The sequence below is a fragment of the Rhinolophus hipposideros genome (assembly GCF_964194185.1).
Source record: "Rhinolophus hipposideros genome assembly, chromosome: 20".
Taxonomy (NCBI): Eukaryota; Metazoa; Chordata; class Mammalia; order Chiroptera; family Rhinolophidae; genus Rhinolophus; species Rhinolophus hipposideros.
Window position 1 is genome coordinate 50,428,052 of NC_138066.1, and position 19,597 is coordinate 50,447,648.

Sequence of the window (19,597 nt, forward strand, 5' to 3'; positions counted from 1 at the left end):
GGAGAGACCTCGGGGCTGTCTTTGAGGCCTCCTTCTCACTTGTGCTCATCTCCCCAAGTTCTGTCCTTTTTATCTCCAAAATATTTGTTAAACCTTGCTTTCCATGCCCAAATCCGCCACTGTTCCCCAGGTGTACACTGCCAAGTCTGAACCCTCTTAGACCGACAGCAGGAGCCTACACCTGCTTTCCACATGTCCCCTCTTTTCTCCTTAAAGTTCATGCTTCACATTGCAGCCAGAATGATCTCGGAAAAACATAAATATGATTGTTGTTCTCTCACTTAAATTCTCCAGTGGCTTTTCATTGTTCTGAGGGTAAAGACCAAAGGTTTAACCGTAGTCCGCCCTCCAGACTTGCTCTGCCATTCTGTCTTCCTTCCCATGCTTTAGGCCCCCTGCTGTTTCTCAAACGTGCCACTTTCCTTCCCAGCGTAGACCTTTTATCCATATTGTGCCCCTGCCACTACAGCTCTTTACCCTTCAGAACTTAGCTCATGCCCAGGGAACCTTCATGCTCTCTTGACTGGGCCAGAACCCACCCCCTCATGTAGGAAAGTAGCTGTCTCTTTCCCATAGAATTGAATTGGCTTTTCTTAAGTCATGAAGGGTAGGTATGGCCTCAGTATATCATTTATATTATCAACTATAATAATTTGTCTTCTAAAATTTAATTGATTTGTATCCAGTAATTCCATAGGGTAGATCGACTTGATTTGTTATTTCAGGGGCAGACTGTATCTCATTTGTTCTAATCTTCTGGATCTACTTTGTTCCCACTTGTAACATCTCTGAAGTTGGTATGTATCATAGACAGTGGCGTGTCTGGTGTTAATTGGGGGCCTTTTTCTTTCTTAACGGTGCATAGAATGATGGTGTATACATTTGAAGATGTCTTACATTACATAAAATGTGGTATTTTGTACCAGATTCGTTCCGGAAGATTTGCTGGGAACCTGGTGATTCTGTGGAAGCATTACTGAGACTTTTATCTCCATGTAAGGTGGGCAGACCTTACGCAGACTGATAATTGTCCCTGAATGCATTCTGCCCTTCTTCCTTTGGGAACAGGTTTTAGATGGACACATCTAGAGACGTTTCTCCCAGCCTTCCTTGTATCTAGTTCTGGGCATGTGAATACGTTCTGGTGAATGGATGTGAGCAGAAATACTATGTGAGCTTCTAGGGCACGAGCCAAAAAGGAAATGATTGGCTCTGCGGTTCCTCTTTTCCCTCTTCTAGTGAATGAAGAGAGCGTGGGTCCTTAGATGACCTCGTGGAACCAAGATACCTGGCCAGCCTCTGAACTGTGGGGGAGAAACATCTGGAGAACATTGTATTTTGGGGTCTCCTTGTTATAGCAGCTTCACCTATACTGTAACTAATGTAGCATCTAAGAGCCCGTCTTGACTGGGCTCTTCACTTCCCCAAACCACAGGAAGGTTAGCCGTACCGTCTTCAGTCTGGAGCAGGTGGCACTCACTCTTTGGCTACAGTGAAAAACACGTGCTCTGTAGGGACACAGTGTAACGTGATGAATGCAGCGTGTGCTGGAGAGGCAGTCAGACCTCAGCTTCCCTGACAGCTCTGCCACTTACTGGGTCACATTGGGCTACTCACTGGGCCCTCTGAGCTGCAGCTTCTGCTCCTTTGCACTGCAGGTGATAGCCATTGCACCAAGATTGTGTGCAGGAGGGAGTGACGTCATCTGTATGAAAGGCCTCTCTAGTCCAGTGCTCAGTAAATGACAGCTACTGCTGTTAGTTTTTCCTAAGGCCACAGCCTCAACCTGTCTCCTGCCCTGGTATTTTTTCAGTTTGACTGGGTATCTGTGGAAGATTGATTTTCTAGGTTTTATCTTTGGATTAAGCAAAACCATCAGAAACTTTAATACTTGGACATTTGTTGCCTTGGTTCCGCAGAATTGCTGAGTTTTTGAGAGTCCCCCTGTTTTCCCATCATGCTTTTGGCTACGAGGAGATTACAAGAGATGGTTTAATAAAGCTTACCTTTGTACATTCTCTAGGCATGAGAGAAGCTGTCTGGTAAATTTTTTCTACCTTAGGTTTCATTATGGAAACTGTTTAGGCAGGCATTTGAGACTTTTATCAGCTTCTGACCCCAGCACATACCCTTGAGACCTTCTTTCCTGCCATCCTCACATACAAACCCTGGACGTGACAGATGTTTCGAGCTGGGGACTTGGTGAATGGCGGTGTCATCTCTCTTTGTATTTGACTCTTCCTTTGTGCAGATGTTCACAAAGCTATTTCTGCCCAGGTCGTGTGCACTTGCCTGCGCTCCCAAATTAGAATCCAGCTTTGAGCACAAGGTAGTTTAATGGCTCCTGAAGCTGAATGTACAGTTAACAGTCCTTTCGGTTCACAGAACTGCAGAATTTTTTAATAGGAAGCTACCGTGGAGATGATCTGCAGGCCAGATCACTCACTGCTAACTGCCCCAGGCGTTTGTTTCATCACTTCAGAGACTGGCCTGCGGTTACATGGTGCTGAGACTTTGTCCTTTCTTTTTCATAATCACAAAGGACAGCCTTTTCTAAATTTCCCCAAATGTACCCCAAGTTTTAGAGTATAGAAATATTATAGAATAAAAAAAAAAATACTGGGCAAGTGATAATTAGCCAAATAGAGTCCTTTTCTCCACCTGTCAGTTTTGATGTTTCAGATCTATGTATTAATTAAATTTAATCTGTAGTTTTATATTTTGATGTTATTTAGGTACATCTGTGAATTTTATTTATTTAGTGATACGACAGTATTAAAAAGTCTCCAGTTTGTTGACAGGGTTGAAATAGGCTCTAATTTAAGGATTCTTGTGTCTGTCGGGGGAGAAACCATGCAGTCATGTGAACAGGGACGGTTTTAATACAAAGAATTGCTAACTGTAACGAGTGATGAGGGATTGGCCAGTCAAAAGTAAAGAAAGCTTGAAAGAATGTGAGAATAGCAGGTAGAAGGAGTCAGCACGGCCCTCCATGCTGAGGTCCAGACCTCATTGGAGAGGGCACAGCTGTGACTCGCAAGATGGCAGAGGAGCGCTGAGCAGCGGGTCGCGGGAAGCTGCGGGGCTGCGGGGTGAGGGCTGCTGGGTTGCGGGGTGAGGGCTGCGGGGTGCGGGGTGAGGGCTGCGGGGTGCGGGGTGAGGGCTGCGGGCTGCGGGGTGAGGGCTGCGGGGTGCGGGGTGAGGGCTGCGGGGTGCGGGGTGAGGGCTGCGGGGTGCGGGGTGAGGGCTGCGGGGTGAGGGCTGCGGGCTGCGGGGTGAGGGCTGCGGGGTGCGGGGTGAGGGCTGCGGGGTGCGGGGTGAGGGCTGCGGGGTGAGGGCTGCGGGGCTGCGGGCTGCGGGGTTGCGGGGTGAGGGCTGCGGGGTGCGGGGTGAGGGCTGCGGGCTGCGGGGTGAGGGCTGCGGGCTGCGGGGTGAGGGCTGCGGGCTGCGGGGTGAGGGCTGCGGGGTGCGGGGTGAGGGCTGCGGGGTGCGGGGTGAGGGCTGCGGGGTGAGGGCTGCGGGGCTGCGGGCTGCGGGGTTGCGGGGTGAGGGCTGCGGGGTGCGAAGCGCTCTGCGCCCACGGTGTCTCTGCAGCGCCCTCTACTGAAAACGCGTAGCGTCGTGCCAGCAGGCAAAGGAAACATGTTTCCAGGTTCCAGCGCGGTTTCAGAGGGGGCAGAAGGCGGAGTGTGGAGCCCAGAGGCAGTGAATCAATAACCAGCCAACACAGTTCCCCACCTCCGCATTCCTCAGTAGTTGGAAGGAGACACTTTTGGGGAAAACACGTGTATTGGTGTTTACACATACCTGTTTTATCAAAGTTTGGAGCTAACGTGAAATGCTGCTCGGTACTGATAAGCAGTGTGCCGCCTGCACAACGGGACGTACCAGCATGGGTTCCCGTCTCCGAGAGGCTGGTTAGGGGCTTGCTTCTGTTATTGTCAGCATATTTAAAGCACACATATTCAAGTGTATTATATAAATTGACTGAAAACGGAGCGACATTAAAAATCATATGTCATTTTCTGACTTAATTTGAGGCTACTTTAAACTCAGAAATGAAATAAAGAAAAGGTTTTCACAAAATGGTACTTACAACTTCTATACTTGTAATTGGCATGTTATTATAGTAATACTAAAGCAATTTTGATAGTGGTTTAAACTGTCTAGTGAATCTGATTCGTTTTGAGATAAATCATAAATAGTGCTAAATCCAGTCAGCATTTATTGAGTAAGCCTAAATTAAATAAGCAGATTGTTGAGAAACTGTATTTGTCAGGATTCTTTGGTTACAAGCAACAGAAAGTGGCTATAATTTGGGGCGGGGGAACTTTTGGAATGGTGAGAGGAACAGCCATCAGCAAAGGAAAAGCTGCAGAGCCAGGCTCAGCAGCCTGCAGAACCCAGGTAGCAAGTGCAGTTGGATAGGTTTTGTGGGGTGCAGTCAGTGGGTGACTCTTCCAGCGAGTAGTGTGACTGGTTTAGTAGGACCAGGAAGAGCATGGCACTGAGGTAGCAGGTCACAGAAACGACTCGTTCCTGGGCTTGAAGGACATTTGTCACGGAGACTTAATTCTCCATTTCTTAGCTTCTCTGGGCATTAGCTTCATTTTCTGGCCCTCTGTGGCTGAGAGATGACTCCTGCACCTTCCACTGCTGATCCTGGTGGGTTTCCGTGCAATCGTCAATCGTGCCCTTGGCCGCCCAGGAATGCAGTGCTCTTTGATTGGCCAGACACATTACTCATTCCTGGAGCCAGTGACAGACAGGGACTGGCACTCGAGGGGAAGTCGGCATGCTGTTACCAGTGGGAAGAGGACAGGAAGCTGAGTGGCAAAAATAGCAGATGAAGGGCCCGCCCCGTGGCTCAGGTGGTTGGAGCGCTGTGCTCGGAACACCGAGGTCGCTGGTTCCACTCCCACATGGGCCAGTGAGCTGCGCCCCCTACAGCTAAGGTTGTGAACAACGGCTCTCCCTGGAGCTGGGCTGCGGTGAGCAGCCGGTGGCCAGCGGGAGTGGCCGGACCCGCCACCAGCAACCGACTGCTTCATCCGGGGGCAACGCAGGGCTCATAACACCAAGATAGGCCAGGGAGCTGTGTCCTACACAACTAGACTGAGAAGCAACGGCTTGAACCGGAGTGGGGGGCGGAAACGGGGGAAAACACATGGAGGTAATCAACTTGATTGTACAGAGAAAAGCCAACCACAATGAGGAACATCATTTGTTCTGCACTAACAGAATATAGAAAAGATGGGCGAGACAGGGAACGGGAGTGCCTCTGCCGGTGGGTACAGAACAGGTACCATCAAACGCTGATCAGTGAGAAGCAGGAAGTCCTGTTTCTGAGGGCGCTATCTGGTTTGGGTCTGGTTCGGTGCGTTAGCCACAGTAACAAGTCTCGAGAACTAAATCCTGGGGCTGAAGTCCGTATTAGCTCTAAAATGAAAATAATGTCAGCGTTCCTCTGAAATACCCCGAGGCCGACTGATTCTGCAGTGGCTCCCCTTCACCCTTGCAGAATACAGTCCTGCAGTCACGTTCCCAAGGGTTAGTCAGTTCCCACTGCTGCCCTGAGCCTCTTCTTGCCTTTCTCCAGTCTTCCCTCTGTGCCTGTGGTGCACGGTCCTATGGTAAACAAGGCCTGTGCACGCCCCCCACAGGGGTACCCCCCATTTACCTGAGGCCTCTCCTCTTATCAGGCCAGGAATAGAGGCGGGGGGGGGGGGTGCAGAGGGAGGAATTCAGCATTCTCTAGAACCCCTCCATGACCATTTAGAAATGGTTTTTGTGCTTTTGGTTTTTATTTTTGTTGTTCTCTTTATTCACTTTTTAAAAGTTTACAGACACAGTATATATAGTTCATTCTCTGGTGTAGAGTTATGTAAGTTTCAGCAAATATGTCTAATATAGATGTAATATGCATAAACCACCATCGCCATTCAAGATCCAGGACAGTCCGTCTCCCTCTGAAACAACTTCCTCTCACGGCCCCTTTGCAGTCTGTACCTTCCTCCACCCCGGCAGTGACGAGTCTGTTTTCCAGAGTGTCCTAGAAATGGAACCACGGAGCACACATCCTTTTGAATCTGGCTGCTCGTGCTCAGTACATGATACGTCTGAGTGTGGTTTTCTTTGAGTTTATCCTGTTAGGAGGTCACAGAAGTTTTTCAATGTATAAATTTGTATCACCACATTTGGGGAGTTTTCCATCATTATTTCCTGCGGATATTTTTTCTTCACCAGTCTCTTTCTCCTCTGCTTCTGGAACTCTCATGACATGAATGGTGGACCTTTTGATATTATCCTGTAGGTCCCTGAGGATCTGTTCATTTTTATTCTAATCTTTTTGTCTCTATTCTTCAGATTGGATAATTTCTGTTGCCCCATTAAGTTCACAGACTCTTCCCTGTTATATCCATTCTTCTATTGAGCCCACCTAGTGACGTTTTAAATTCAGGTATTTTTTAGTTCTAAACTTCCATTTGGTTCTGGGTTTATTTCTCTGCCGTGAGTGCACTTCCCTTGATTTGCCTCCTGGAGCGTAGTCGTGGTAATTGCTGTAAAGTGTCTGATCATTCCATCGCCTGGGTCATCTGGGAGTCAGTGTCTCTGCTGTCCTGACAGTTGGCCACAGTGTCCTGCTTCTTTGTATGAGGAGTGATTTTGGATTTCATCCTGACAGTTTTGAATATGTTGTGTAGACTTTGAGTCCTGTTAAACTCCTCTAGAGCGTGTTGGTTTTGTTGTTTTGTTTTTATCGGGCAGTCAGCCCGGTTAGGTTCAGACCACAGTCTGGCTTGCGTTCTGTGGGCGGTGGTTCCGGCATCAGTTCAATTTCCCAAGACGTTGCTGTGCTGCGTTGGGCTGGCCCACACATGCACACTGCCCATGCTTTTCTCAGGGCTGCAAAGGCAGAAGGCAGTCCTTCCACCAGGGTACTTAGAGCCCAGAGGACAGGAGAAGGACACAGTGTTCACTAAAACCGGGACATACGGCATGACGCCCCTGACTATAACAGAAAGGTAACGCAAGCCCTGGCACCACCCAGGTAGATGGAGGTGTTCATGTTTCACGCTCCTATTGCGCTTTGTATGAGCTGCGGCTATCGTCCTCGTCAGTGGTTTGAGGAATTATTTCCGTGGATGTCCTTGAAAGCATATGAACTCTGCCTGTTCACTGAGGAAATCCCAGAGCACGTACAATGTCATTGTTCAGAAAATACTTGTTAGAGGAATCTCTTCTTTAGTCACAGTAAATAACGTATGTGAGCTGTCTAATTCCCGAGTGATTGAATTAGTGGGCATATGAGATGGTCGTAAAGTTCAGACTTTCCAGGAAAGGAGCTGATGAAAATAACTTAGTAGAAAACGGAAGTCCAGAAATAGGAGCTTTCAGTGAAGATAAAAAATCAGGTACAGTGGAAATAGGAGTAAGGATAGGAAGTTATGGCCAGAATGCAAAATAGTGACGTCTAAAATTTCAGCAGTGGAGCAGTTCTGGGTGGTGAAGGTCTTGTAACTAATACTATAGATAAAGCACCCTAGTGATCAGGGCGAAAAAGAGCTGCCTGTTTTGGCATTTGCGGCCACTCTAACAAAATAGCCAGCTCCCTACCTGATGTCCCTAAAGCAGAGCCCAGCATGAAACAAGTCCAGCCCATGCATCCAAAGCTGATTGGTTTGTTGGTGTCTCCCTTTTAAGCCTGAATGGACACCGGAGCTTACCAGACAATTGGTAAAGGCTGCCACATCGAAGAGAGTCTAAGGGAAGAAGTGTCCAGAAGGGAAACAAAGATAACACAGGAGATTTAGAAGAACTTCAGAAAACCCCTAATTAATATCCGCAGCTAGAAGGGAGCATCCAGAAAGCAAGAACCGAATTTCGTGGGAAAAGAGCAACCAGAGAATAAGAAAGTCATTAAAATTTTTAAATGTCATAGAGTAAGAAACTCCGTGGAAGAAGGATTGGAAGGCCAAGTTGAGCCAAGCACCCAGGAAGTTGAGAACAGTAATAATAAAAAGACAGAGCAGAATGTATAAAAGATACGTTATAGATCATCAATCCAAGAGGTTCAGCATGTTGTTATTTAGCAAACAGGAGATGTTGTCGAGGAAATAGAGCGTGGAAAGAAGTGTCTCTATGGTGAAAGCATCAGCCAAGTGCTGAGCACAGATAATGGGGGACAAAGACACCCCGGCACGTCGTCATGAAATTTCAGAATTCTAAAGGTGAAGAGAGGCATTAGAAACAAACAGAAAAATCACCTTTATGACGGACTGAAAGGCGCGATGACATCAGCCTCCTCCTGAGTGGGGACTAGGCACCAGGATCCACGGGCGTGGTGGCTTTCGAGTGGACTTTCAGCCTAGGATTCTATATTCAGCCAAACCGGCAGTGAAGCGGAAAGTAGCCTAAAACTATTTTTAGACACGTATGGTCTCCAAAAATTACCCTTTCTTGAAAAGATGCTTGAGGAGGTTTCCCAGCAAATCAAAGGCATAATTCAAGTAAGACAAAGGAAGTCACAGGGTGACTGGTTAATAAATTCAAATTCGACATTAATGGATGGGCGGTGATGTTTTGCTGAGGAGTTTGCATGTGCTGCTCCTTCTGCTTGGTCTGTAAGTTCCTGCTTTCCACCGTACCAGTCTGGGTTGACAGAAGTGGTACAGTGATACAAACAAGTTTTATATATAAAGAATAATTAAACTATGATAAAAAGATTCACTGTAGGCTCCAAAAAGATACACCAATGTCCAACAAGCATATGAAAATATCTTAATATCACTAGTCATTAGGGAAAAGCAAATCAAAAGCACAATGAGTAGTCAAATGAATAAAACCAGAAAGTAGAATGTTGGTTGGGGTGCTGGGGAGAGGGAGCAACGGGGAGTTGTTTTGCGGGGAGAGTTTCAGTTTTGCAAGATGAAGAGTTCTGGAGATTGTACAACAATGTGAATGTGCCATTATTGATTGTACACGTAAAAATAGTGAAGATGGTAAATTTTATGTGTATTTGACTACAATTAGAAATTTTTAAAAATACACTAAGTAGAAGATACTAGAAAACTCTGGCAGAGGGTGCTCCCAGGCAAGAGTGAGCTGGACGGAAGGCTGTGGAAAGATTTGGAAATGCAGTGGGAGAGAGGGCTCTTGTTAAACGGGAAGAGGGTGGGGTGTGAAAAACACAAACGATTTTTGTAAGGAAAGGGGTACAAGAGGAAAAGAAACATAAGGAACTCTAGAAAACAGTTACACAAAAAGTACGATGTAATCACAGTGCACTACCCAGCCCTGTTTATAAAGCAAATGCCATTTACAGATTTCACTGAAAGCACTGATGGGGTGGAAGGCGGGGGTACGGTAAGAACCAAACGATATCCATTATTGCAGGAATTAAATTGCTAATGTGTCAAATTGATGTCAAAAAATAATCCAAATACAATATTTGGAGATGGGGAGGAACTTATGTAATTAAGTGAGAAAGAATAATGAAGAAGAGAGTGAATAATAGTTTGCTCCCATTTGTTATTTTTTTAAAATAGAGAAGTATATAGTTTCAGAGAGTGAGAGAATATTCTGAGAGAGATCTGAGAAACCGTGAACGTGTTACCTCTAAGTCCAGGGCCTGTGGGCACTGAGGAAGGGAGAGCCTGGCTTGTGTTACAGACCTTTTATGTTGTGTGTTTCCCTTGTGAGCGTGTGTTATGTTAGAGAGTAAAAATGTAATTCAGTGTTGATTTTTTTTACATTATTAATGAAAAGTGACAGAATTGTACTGGGAGTTAGATGCGGAAGGAATTACTGCTGCTGCTAGTTGGCAGCTATTAGAGGACACTTGATTGAGGAGCACACACTTGATTGTGCTTTGTCGGGTAAACTTGAGCTCAGGTAGGAAAGTGTAAGATACCTCTTGGCTACATGAGCTCTTTATTTACAACCTTTTATTTCGCTGTTACAATAAAACCTTAACTGTACTGCTGGGGGAATAGCTGACTTTAATTAATTTAATTTTCAAAGGAATAGAATTAAGGAAAAATAGTTTTTATTCCATCTGCTATTGAATACCATTTAATACTGTAGCTATACTCACCTACTTGATTGAATTTCACATCTGACGATAATTGAAGGCTTTCATCGTGCTGTGTGTAGGTTAGGAAAGTATAGCAGGAAGTGTGGGCAATACCTCCCTGGTTTGTATTTGCTCCCTTTGCCCAAATGTGTGACAGCAGCTCGATGGTTAGAGCATAACCCATCCCAGGGCCTGCCTGTACTTGGAAGAATGTTGCAAATGCAGATTTCTTAGTGTCTCTGCACCTTTTAACTTGAAAATATTCCTGGAAAGCATCATCTAAGATAATGAATAATAACCGTTTTCCAACAATAAATGTACAGACCTCCTTTAAAAGCAGTTTTTTTCTCAACCTTGGCTGAACATTGGAGCCATCTGGAAGTTTTAAAAACTGCCTTTGCCTGAGTTCCACTCAGAGATTTCCTGAAAAGGGTGCAGCCTTAGCACTGGCAGTTTTTAAAGCTTCCCAGGTAATCCTGAGGTGCAGCCAAGACTGAGAACCACTGTTTTACAGGAAGAATGTCTTCTCTAAGCAGCCCCCATGTTGATTTCAATTACTTTTATTATGGTAGTCTTTTAAGTATGTACAAACTGACACTAGGTGGAAATTCCTTATGCGTGTAGTTGTATATAAAACACATTTACAAATTAAAAACAAACTCCAAAATTAAAAAATTAGAAAACAACGTTAATGAATGGATGGTGATGTTTTGTGAAGGCTTTTGTGCATGTTGCGCCTTCTGCTTAGTCTGTTAAACCTTCTTTCCACCTGTGTCAATCTGGGGCCAGTTGGGAGGTGGGAACCACGTGGGATGTAAACCAAAGTTTATTTTAAAGAGTGATTCAACTTTGGTAAAGAGCAACTGTGGAAAACTACTTGGTACCTGGGGCTGAGGAAGGTCGGAAGGGAGGAGCGCCGCCACCCCAGGCTGGGGGTCCACACTCCTTGAAGAAGGGGTGGTTGCAGCCCACTGGACGGCTGAGCAGCCCCGTGCGTTGCCCAGGCCCGAGCTGATCTGCAGTTGCTAGGCAGCAGGTGGCACTCCCTGGAGCACAGGCCCAGCCCAAGAAAGCCTCAGCCAGCAGCCAGCCAGTTGCATGGGCACACAGGAAGTGGGGGCCCTGGTGGCAGCCTGCTGGTGGCAAGCTGCACCTGCGTGGCCGGGCATTTGCGCATTCGGGTGTGCAAAGGAGATGGGGGTATTAGCACAGCAGGCGTGGAGCACATGCCTCCCGGCTAGGAGGGCCATGTCTTGGCTAGGAGGGCCATGTCTTTGGGAGAACCGTGAAAAAAAAAGTGTCTGGGTGGGACAGGCAGCCGGAGTCCTGCAGCACGGTGTCAAAGGAGGGTTACACTAGACCACACCAGAGCTGCAAGGTGAATGAGCCCTTGGCTGGGCTCCTGCCTGGGTCCTCAGCCCCATGCCCGTCCCACCTCGCTGCCGCCAGAAGCAGCAGGCACCCCTTCTCCTGCAGTGTCCCTCCACTTCCGTCTGATGGGAAAGCTCATTGTGCTCCCAGGACAGGAGGAATGCTTCAAGGACTGTCTCTTATTGCAGAGCATGTGTTGAAGGGTGAATTTGGAGCAGACAGGCAATAAGTGGATAACTGACACACCACGCTCTGCCAGCCAGACACTTCTGCAGCTTCAGGCCCTGGCTCCCCGCGGGCTGCCTGACCCTTCCAAGCTGAGCTGCTGTGTGTCTCAGTGTGTCCTTATAGAAGCTCACCATGCTGTGTAGGAATCTGTTTAAACCCAGTTGTTTTGTCAAACAAACATGTCATTATAGCGTGCATAAGAATCACCTCCAAAGACTCTGATTTGGTTGGGCAGTGAGTGGAACCCAGGAATGTATATTGTATATGAACTGTCTCTTACTCCATTTTGTACCCTGATCACCTAATAAAAGGTTGGTGTTCAGAAATGAGGGCGTGAATGAATGAGCAGCTGAACCACTAAAGAAGACAGGTGTAGTTCTAGAGAAATGTACCCAGTTGGGGGGGTGAAGTCCATTTCTAACACCTCTTCTCGGTGTCCTTTATACCGTACGTGAAACACTGACTTAAAACTTTCTGAAGATAATGCATTTTCATTTTTTTATTTAAAATGGACATTGTACCAATACCACTTTTCTTAATATTTAATAGGGAGAAAAAACAAGAAACACAAAAAGAGGAACGTTTGATGGAAGAAAAGAAAAAGAAAAAGCAGGAAGAAAAGAAAAAGAAGGAAGGTGCTCAGAAAAAGGTTTGGCTCAAGTTACTACTTCATTGTCTTTATAATCATCGTGTGTCTCATTTGCATAATCATGGCCATTACATTACCGAGTTTCATTTTATTGCTTTTAAAAATTAGTGTACTAAATCTATAATTAACGAAAAATAGATATTGTACTAGTGGAATAGGGTGACAGCCACAAAATGTCTTTCTTAAAGACCTAGAAATGTTAGAGCTGTGTTTTAAAGAAGTTTGATTTCAGTTGTTGGTAATAAAGAATGTCCATATTATTCTACTTAAAATGAACTGTCTAGAACAACCATGTTTAAGAAACAAGAAAAGGGACATTCAACTGATTTTATTAGAAAAGCCAGAAATAATTCTTGCACCTTTGGCAAATGTTCTTTTACAGGTCCTATTAGTAAACATTACAAATTACAAGTCCTAAATTGTATAGTCATGCTGGAATTTCGTGGCATTTAATATACCAAATTATGCCATTTGTCTTTGTTCTTGCCTAGTTTAATGTATCTTGTATTTAAACTGTATATCTTTAAACTATATTAGAATATAGAGCTCAAATGAGCTTCCAGGTAGTTTTGTTTGCTTTTGGATCAATATTGGCATATAATCAATAGCGTATAGACAGTTATACATTTTCCCAGTAATACATTTTAATAAATTAACCGGGCAATACTTGTTTTAAAATTTCCAATATTAAAGTCTGTTTATAAACTTTCATAGATGTGTACATTCTACACATTATTATTCCTAAAGAGTTTCTGGTTTTTTTTTCAGGCTGCTGATCAAAAAACCAAAGGTAAGTGTATTTTATTTTGGGGGGGGTACATTTTATGGTAGCACCAAACTTTTTATGATGAAGATGACTTTTTCTTTAATTGATGGCTAAAAACAAAGACTCTAGCGCTGCCTTTGAACCTGCTTCTTACTATTCACTGTGACATTCTTCATTTATCACTGATCTTACACCTGCATCTCATTGGCTTTTGCTTATCTGAATGCCTAAAGAATGTTCTATTAGCTTTCTAAACAGTGCTTTATAACTTTGCTTTGATTTGATTTCCACCAAACAAGGAGTAAACTGATAAATTGATTCAATTTGAATAAAAACCACCAAAAAGATACTGAGTATTTTTAAAGCTTTCAATTTCTCTTTGTCAACTATTTATAACAAAAAGTGATATGTTCTTGAGATATTCCCTCTTTGCTTATTAATATGTAAGATCTCTTTTTTATTCTCCAAGTCCAAAATTTGCTAATTACTTACCGTCTTAATGGGTGTCGGTGGAAATGTAATTCTCACAGTAACTCAGGCAGCCCTGTGGTTTGCTGGAGAAGGAGCAAAATGGAAGCAGTACTCCAGGCCTCTTCATTGTAGACTTGACACGGGTAGGGGCTGCCCCGTGCTGACGCGTCCACACTCGTGTGGGAGGTGTGGGAGGCACATCCACCAGTGACTTCACTTCTTTAAGCCTCGCGGATCTCGTATTTCAAATGAGGAAGGTAACGAATGGGTGGTTCCCGCCTCATAGGTGTTGTAAAGACTAAATGAGATCCCGCAAGAAGAGGGCTCAGTGCCTTACCCCTGGTGGGTGCTCGGGCGAGGTCAGCTGGGATTCATTGTTACTAGTTTGTAAATTTGTCTTTCTGCCGGACCGTCACGTGCACACAGGTGTACACGCAGCATGTGCGCTGTCAGACATTGCTGAGAGTGCTGACTCGGGGTACCGCCATGAGTCCTCTGTTTGTTTGGCATTTTCTAGTTTTCAAAGTAAAGTTCACCTATGTTACCTCATTGGAACTGCATAATTGAGCAGGCCAGGTGTTTACAGTGAAGAACCTGAGGCCGATGGCTGAGTTAAGTGGCTGGTTCCTGGTCTAGCTGTTAGTGTAAGGGCAGGACGCGAGGGAGCCCGGGCTTCTGACCCGGTGCAGGGGCCTCGGAGCTCGTCCCTCACGGCTGCTCTAAAAGATGAGTTTCATCGACAGTGACGATTAAAAGGCCACGTGGTTTTCAAAAAGGACAGAGTTTTCTTTCTCAGTTTCAGAAGTAAGGCGAATTTACGTGACACTTTTCACAAAGATCCAAAGAGGTATGATACATAGTTGTATCTGAATTTATGGTCTTGAAGAAGAAACAATGGTTTCTTTTAATTGTCATTTAAAAGTACAGAATTAGTGCTCCAAATCATCCATTTCCTATTTGTTTTAAACATTTTGAGTTTTCACAACCTGATTCAGTACCAGCTATATTCCGTTGTCACTGTCATTGTTTTCTCTTCAAATAGTAACAAATTATACAGAGTTATTATTTTCTATTACTGTTCTGATGAGAATTTTCATGGCTGACTCCAAACTCTACTGGGTTTTCATCTTCTTTTATCTTCTCTAAAATAAATACTGATCCTTTGGGTATAGTTTGTCAGTAAGTGTACTAACTATAACTAGCCTTAGAACAGATTATCGTAATGATTATTAATGTCCTTCTAAACCAGAAAAAGCATTTTGAATTACAAATAATCTAACAGTGCTACTAGGTCATTCATTCATTTACAGTTTTCTCAGGCTCTCCATTATTATCAGTTCAAATGATGGTGGTTCTGAATGTCTGACTGGACACGTGTGTGAAATCACACAGCCTGGGCCTGACTGGACATGTGAGCTATATTGTCGGAATAGTCCTGGTGCTCACACGTGCCCTGGATGTGCTTTTCCAGCCTTCTAGCATTTTGATGTAGTTCCCCAGCTCTAGTGAGTATAGGCAGAGGGCAGGTCACTCTTTCATCCCCAGCTCCTGGCACTCTGCACCGTCAGGAGGCCTGACATGCAGCATTGCGCTCTTCGGCTGCTTTCATGCCAGACCGTGTCTGTACCGGGCTTGTTACTTCTCAGGGTTGACGATGTTGACTCCATGAGTAAACGGAAGCTCTGAGGTTTCGCCACATGCCCCAAGACTGCATAGCTAGTAAACAGCTGGACTGACGTGCCCAGAATCCTCCTGAAGTTACAGCATCCACGAAAGGTATACAGTAGACATTTACCAAGCGCTTACTGTGTCTCAGTACCTCCTGTGCTTCAAAACAGCCCTATATCAGGGCTGCTCAGGGAGGGAGCTAACTTAGACGAGGGCACAGAGCGTGTGAGGGGCAGAGTTTGGTTCAGTCCTGCCTCTGACGCCAGAGCCAGGCCATGTGTCCTGGCCAGATGTGAGGACCCATCCAGAATCACCAGGAGCTGTAGACCCCTTCTCTCCACCGAGGGCGGCACCCAGAAGACTCAGCGCCCTGAGTTGTTGGAATGTAGGGTTTGAGTGAGTCCAAGAATACTCTTACACGAGAGCTTACAATTATTCACTAACGTGCACAATATGCGGAATCCATTCACGTAATAACATAGTAAAAGAAGATAGAATTGATTTCATTTTGATAGTTAGCCCAAACTAGACCAAATCAATTAGTAATTTCTTTGCTCTGTGATAACACATACCACTCAGATAGTATTAGTGAAGCAGTGCTTCCATTATTTAGCATTGTATTTGACTTAATTTTATCAATAACTGAAACTTAACCTCTTCAAACTTTCATTGGTTTTAAACATTTTCAGAGAACTCTTTAGAATATATCATACATAAATATATGTATCTTTCTGCTTTCACCTAGAGAATAAGTAGCCCAATTCATTCGTGGTGGATCAGTCTTCATTATATCATTAATTACGCTTAAAAAGTTTTTATATCTGGTTATAACTATTGAACTATGAATCTTCATTTAAGAGACTAACGCAGAACTAAATCTCACTAGAAATTTATCTTTTTTGATTAGCTTAATATAATATATAGCATGCTTCCCACTCCCACCCCCGAATCTGCAAATTAGGTTTCTCAAAGGTCTGCTTTACAAAATTACAAATAAAATAAATTTTGTCCCCGACTGTTTTTCAAATCCTAGCATGGGATTTCTTAGTTGAGGTCATTTTCTTCTTATTTTAAGGTTCAGGCCATTTGAGTAAGTTTGCAGCGCTATGTGCCCACATTCCTTCCCAGCGTCCTGCCCGGATGTCATGTTTTCTCCGCAGCGAGAAGACACACACTAGTTCAGCTCTGGGGTTTGTGTTCAGTGAGTGGGTGGGTACACTCTTGTCTCTCCCCAGTTCTCTCCTCTGTACCCCTGAGAATGCAAGTCCTGTGGTGGGGTTGGGGTCCTGCAGCCCTCAGGAACCTGAGCATGTCTTCTGCCGTGGCCTTCTAGGCTTGGGTGTGCTTGTGGTCATCATCTTTTCCTTACTTTTTCCTTCTATGATGAAAAATATAAGTAGTATATGCTCATTGAAAATAATTTGAGCATCGTCTAAAAAAAGTGCAAGTTCCCTTGAAACCCCTTCATGCTCAGATGATTACCAGTTAGCATTTTGCTGGCCGTCCTTGAATGCGTGTCTACAAGTACATGCACGTAAACATGTATTTTATATGGACTCTGCGCCCCCCAATTAACACTCCCACTCCTAGCCCTTCAAGGACCTTACTAAGCAATTTGAGAACCTCTGTTCACAAAATGGTTCTTTGTAATTCTGTTAAATATTGCCTTGCATTGGTGACTAAAGGAAGAGCCAGCTGAACACAATTACCTGTTATGCCTTAGTGAGGCCCTAGATGCTGTCACACGGGGAAAAGGGATTCAGATAGAATCCTGTCGTGAAATACCTGTAACGTGTGTTGTGTCTCTGCTGTGGACTTCCTAGGGTCTGTGTTGCACACTTTATAATGAGGGTTTGCTTCAGTGATCAGTAATCTCTTTCTTTTGTTGTGGGCATGGCCCTTAATTTGGGCACAAGTAACAGCTTTAGATGGATATGATGACTTTGGGAGACCAAATTTTCCATATTGTCTTCTTGGTTTTTAACGGATTTAATGAGGGTTTGGGGATTAACCATAGTAATACTCATAAATGTGAAGTGAATTGAATTTGGTGGTTTTAGCCAGGTTTTCTGAAATTCATAAAACAGAAAGATAAGTTTTCATACAAAAAACTCAAACTTACTTATATTATGTATGAAAGTGAATATCTTGATGACCCAATATGGCTCAAACTCCATATACTTAATGATTTATGGTTTTAGGTCATATACTTTTATAAATTCATGCATTTTAGTTAGTTAGTCCCCTAATCTTGCCTGAAAGGACTATGTAAGTTTGTGGTCAGGTGTTCAGCTTTGCCATGCATTCAGTTTGTAATAGTTAATTTTAAGAAAACCTTTATGTTCCTTTGTTCATGTAAATCAACTTAAATCATATTCTTTCAGTAGCGTTATGTCGAGTGATAAGAGTTTTGGGGTCACAGATTTCACTGTGCTATACTGCCATTGAGGCTCATTCTAAACATATATTTATAAGGCTTTTTTCTCAACATGAATGAAAAGTAGTGACAGTTGGGATTTAAAGCATGCCCAAGTCCATAGTCAGATATTGATAAAAACAAACCATGAAAACCCACATTTCTGCACTCCAGTGAGGTGGCACTCTGTCCAGCTGAGGCAGTTGATTGCTATTTGCTCAGTCTTTCAGGGTTCTCAACACAACAGTCAGCAGTTACATTTGTAAGCATCATATCTGTGTTTGCCTGAGTTACACTGTGTAATAAAGTTGGCCAGATTCCTCGAATTTACATGCATTCACGTTCATATCCACATAACCAAAGCGAATATCATTCTGAGTACATGAGTTACTCTTAAAGGCAGTAGCTGAAAGTCTAGTCATCATGCTCAGAACATATTTTTTTTAAATAAAACATGACATTTTATCTGCCTGTCTGCAAAACGAATAAAATCTTAGAGCTTGAAGGAACCTCAGAGATTGTCCAATTCCGTGTTGGATGGGAAATGAGATGCACAGAGCTTAGGTGGTTTGTACCAGGTTTGACGGAACCAGAACTCGGGCCCGTATCTCTGGTTGTCAGTGATCTGTTTTCTCTGCCATCATATAAAGATGTAGATGTTGTATATCTATTATCGGTATAGCCATTCATTTAGGAAGTGTTTTAAGGTCTTTTCAAATAAGGCTGAAAGAAGTTCCTAAGAGATTTATTATAGAGAGATCTTTATGGGATGGTATCTTATTAGGATTTTAAATATTAGATATGGCTTGATTTAGCCATGTTGCTCCAATTGAAAGTAATTACAGTCAGTCAGTGACGGACCGCTCATCTGACAGTGGTCCCATAAGGTTATAAAGGAGCTGTCAGCTTCCTGTCACCTGGTGCCGTCGTAGCCTTCCTGATGTTGCAGCATAACACATTACTTACGTGTTTGTGGTGCTGCTGGTGTAGACACACCCACTGCGCTGCCAGTCGCGTCAAAGCACAGCACATACAATTGTGCACAGTGCGTGACACTTGATAACGATAGTAAACCACTGTGTTACCAGTTGGTATTTATTATGCTTTTTATCATTATTTTAGTGTACTCTTTCCACTTATTGAAAAGAACGTTTGCTATAAAACAGTATGCTGCGATACACTTGCAGCAGCCTGTCAACCAAGCGTAAATGAATCAGGAGGCTTCCCTAGAATTAAATGACAAAGTTTTATTCAAGGGTCTTAAACAAATTGCAATTCTAGAAATACCGCCAGACAATACCCAAAGTGTTCCAAAGAATAAAGGAAGAGGTTGAGAGTTTTTATGTAAAAAGCACATTCTTGAAAAAAATCAGTCCTGCATCTTAGTTTCTGGATTGGTCTGAGATACTGATCTTCTAGATGTCCGGTGGTCTGACACTTGAACATTCTTCAGAGGGTTATTTGTAGGATTACGTGTCTCCAGGCATTGATAATGCAACTGGGAAGTTCAGAAGTTTACGTTCCCAGGCCAGTTAAACGAAGATAAAATCGAGTGCTCGTGTTTCAGCCCACTTTGATTGAAGTAGTTTCATTAGCTTGACCATAGTGACTCCATTTTTTCTTCACTCTTTCCTCAAGCCTCACACATTTCACATTTACCGTGTCTCTTAATTGCATCGTTTTCTCTTGCACTTGGTTTAATCTCGTGTTGTTTTGTGCAGTGACGTGCTGTACAGGCTGGTAGCCCAGGAGCAATGGGCTGTACCACGTAGCCTAGCTGTGCGGTAGGCGGCACCATCCAGGTGTGTAAGTGTCTCTGTGATGTTTGCACAACGACAAAATCGCCTTACGATGCGTTGCTCAGAACGTGTCCCTGTCGTTAAGCGGCGCCTGTATTTAATTTTACTCTTAAATCACTGGCAGGAAGAGGATATAATGAATGCATTAATATTT

General features: G+C 44.0%; 1 protein-coding gene across 3 annotated transcripts in view; it reads left to right on the forward strand.

Moving 5' to 3' along the window:
• Positions 1–19,597, forward strand: part of TNRC6C (trinucleotide repeat containing adaptor 6C) — a 117,886-nt gene that overhangs the window by 22,767 nt on the left and 75,522 nt on the right. For 2 of the 3 annotated variants that reach the window (XM_081029935.1, XM_081029936.1), the window contains exons 1-2: positions 6,296–12,323; positions 13,092–13,113. In XM_081029935.1, coding sequence (XP_080886061.1) covers positions 12,183–12,323; positions 13,092–13,113 — 163 coding nt within the window. In that variant the 5' untranslated portion in view covers positions 6,296–12,182. Of the gene's footprint in view, positions 1–6,295; positions 12,324–13,091; positions 13,114–19,597 lie in introns of those variants that run through there. The other variant, XM_081029937.1, reaches the window with a different exon arrangement.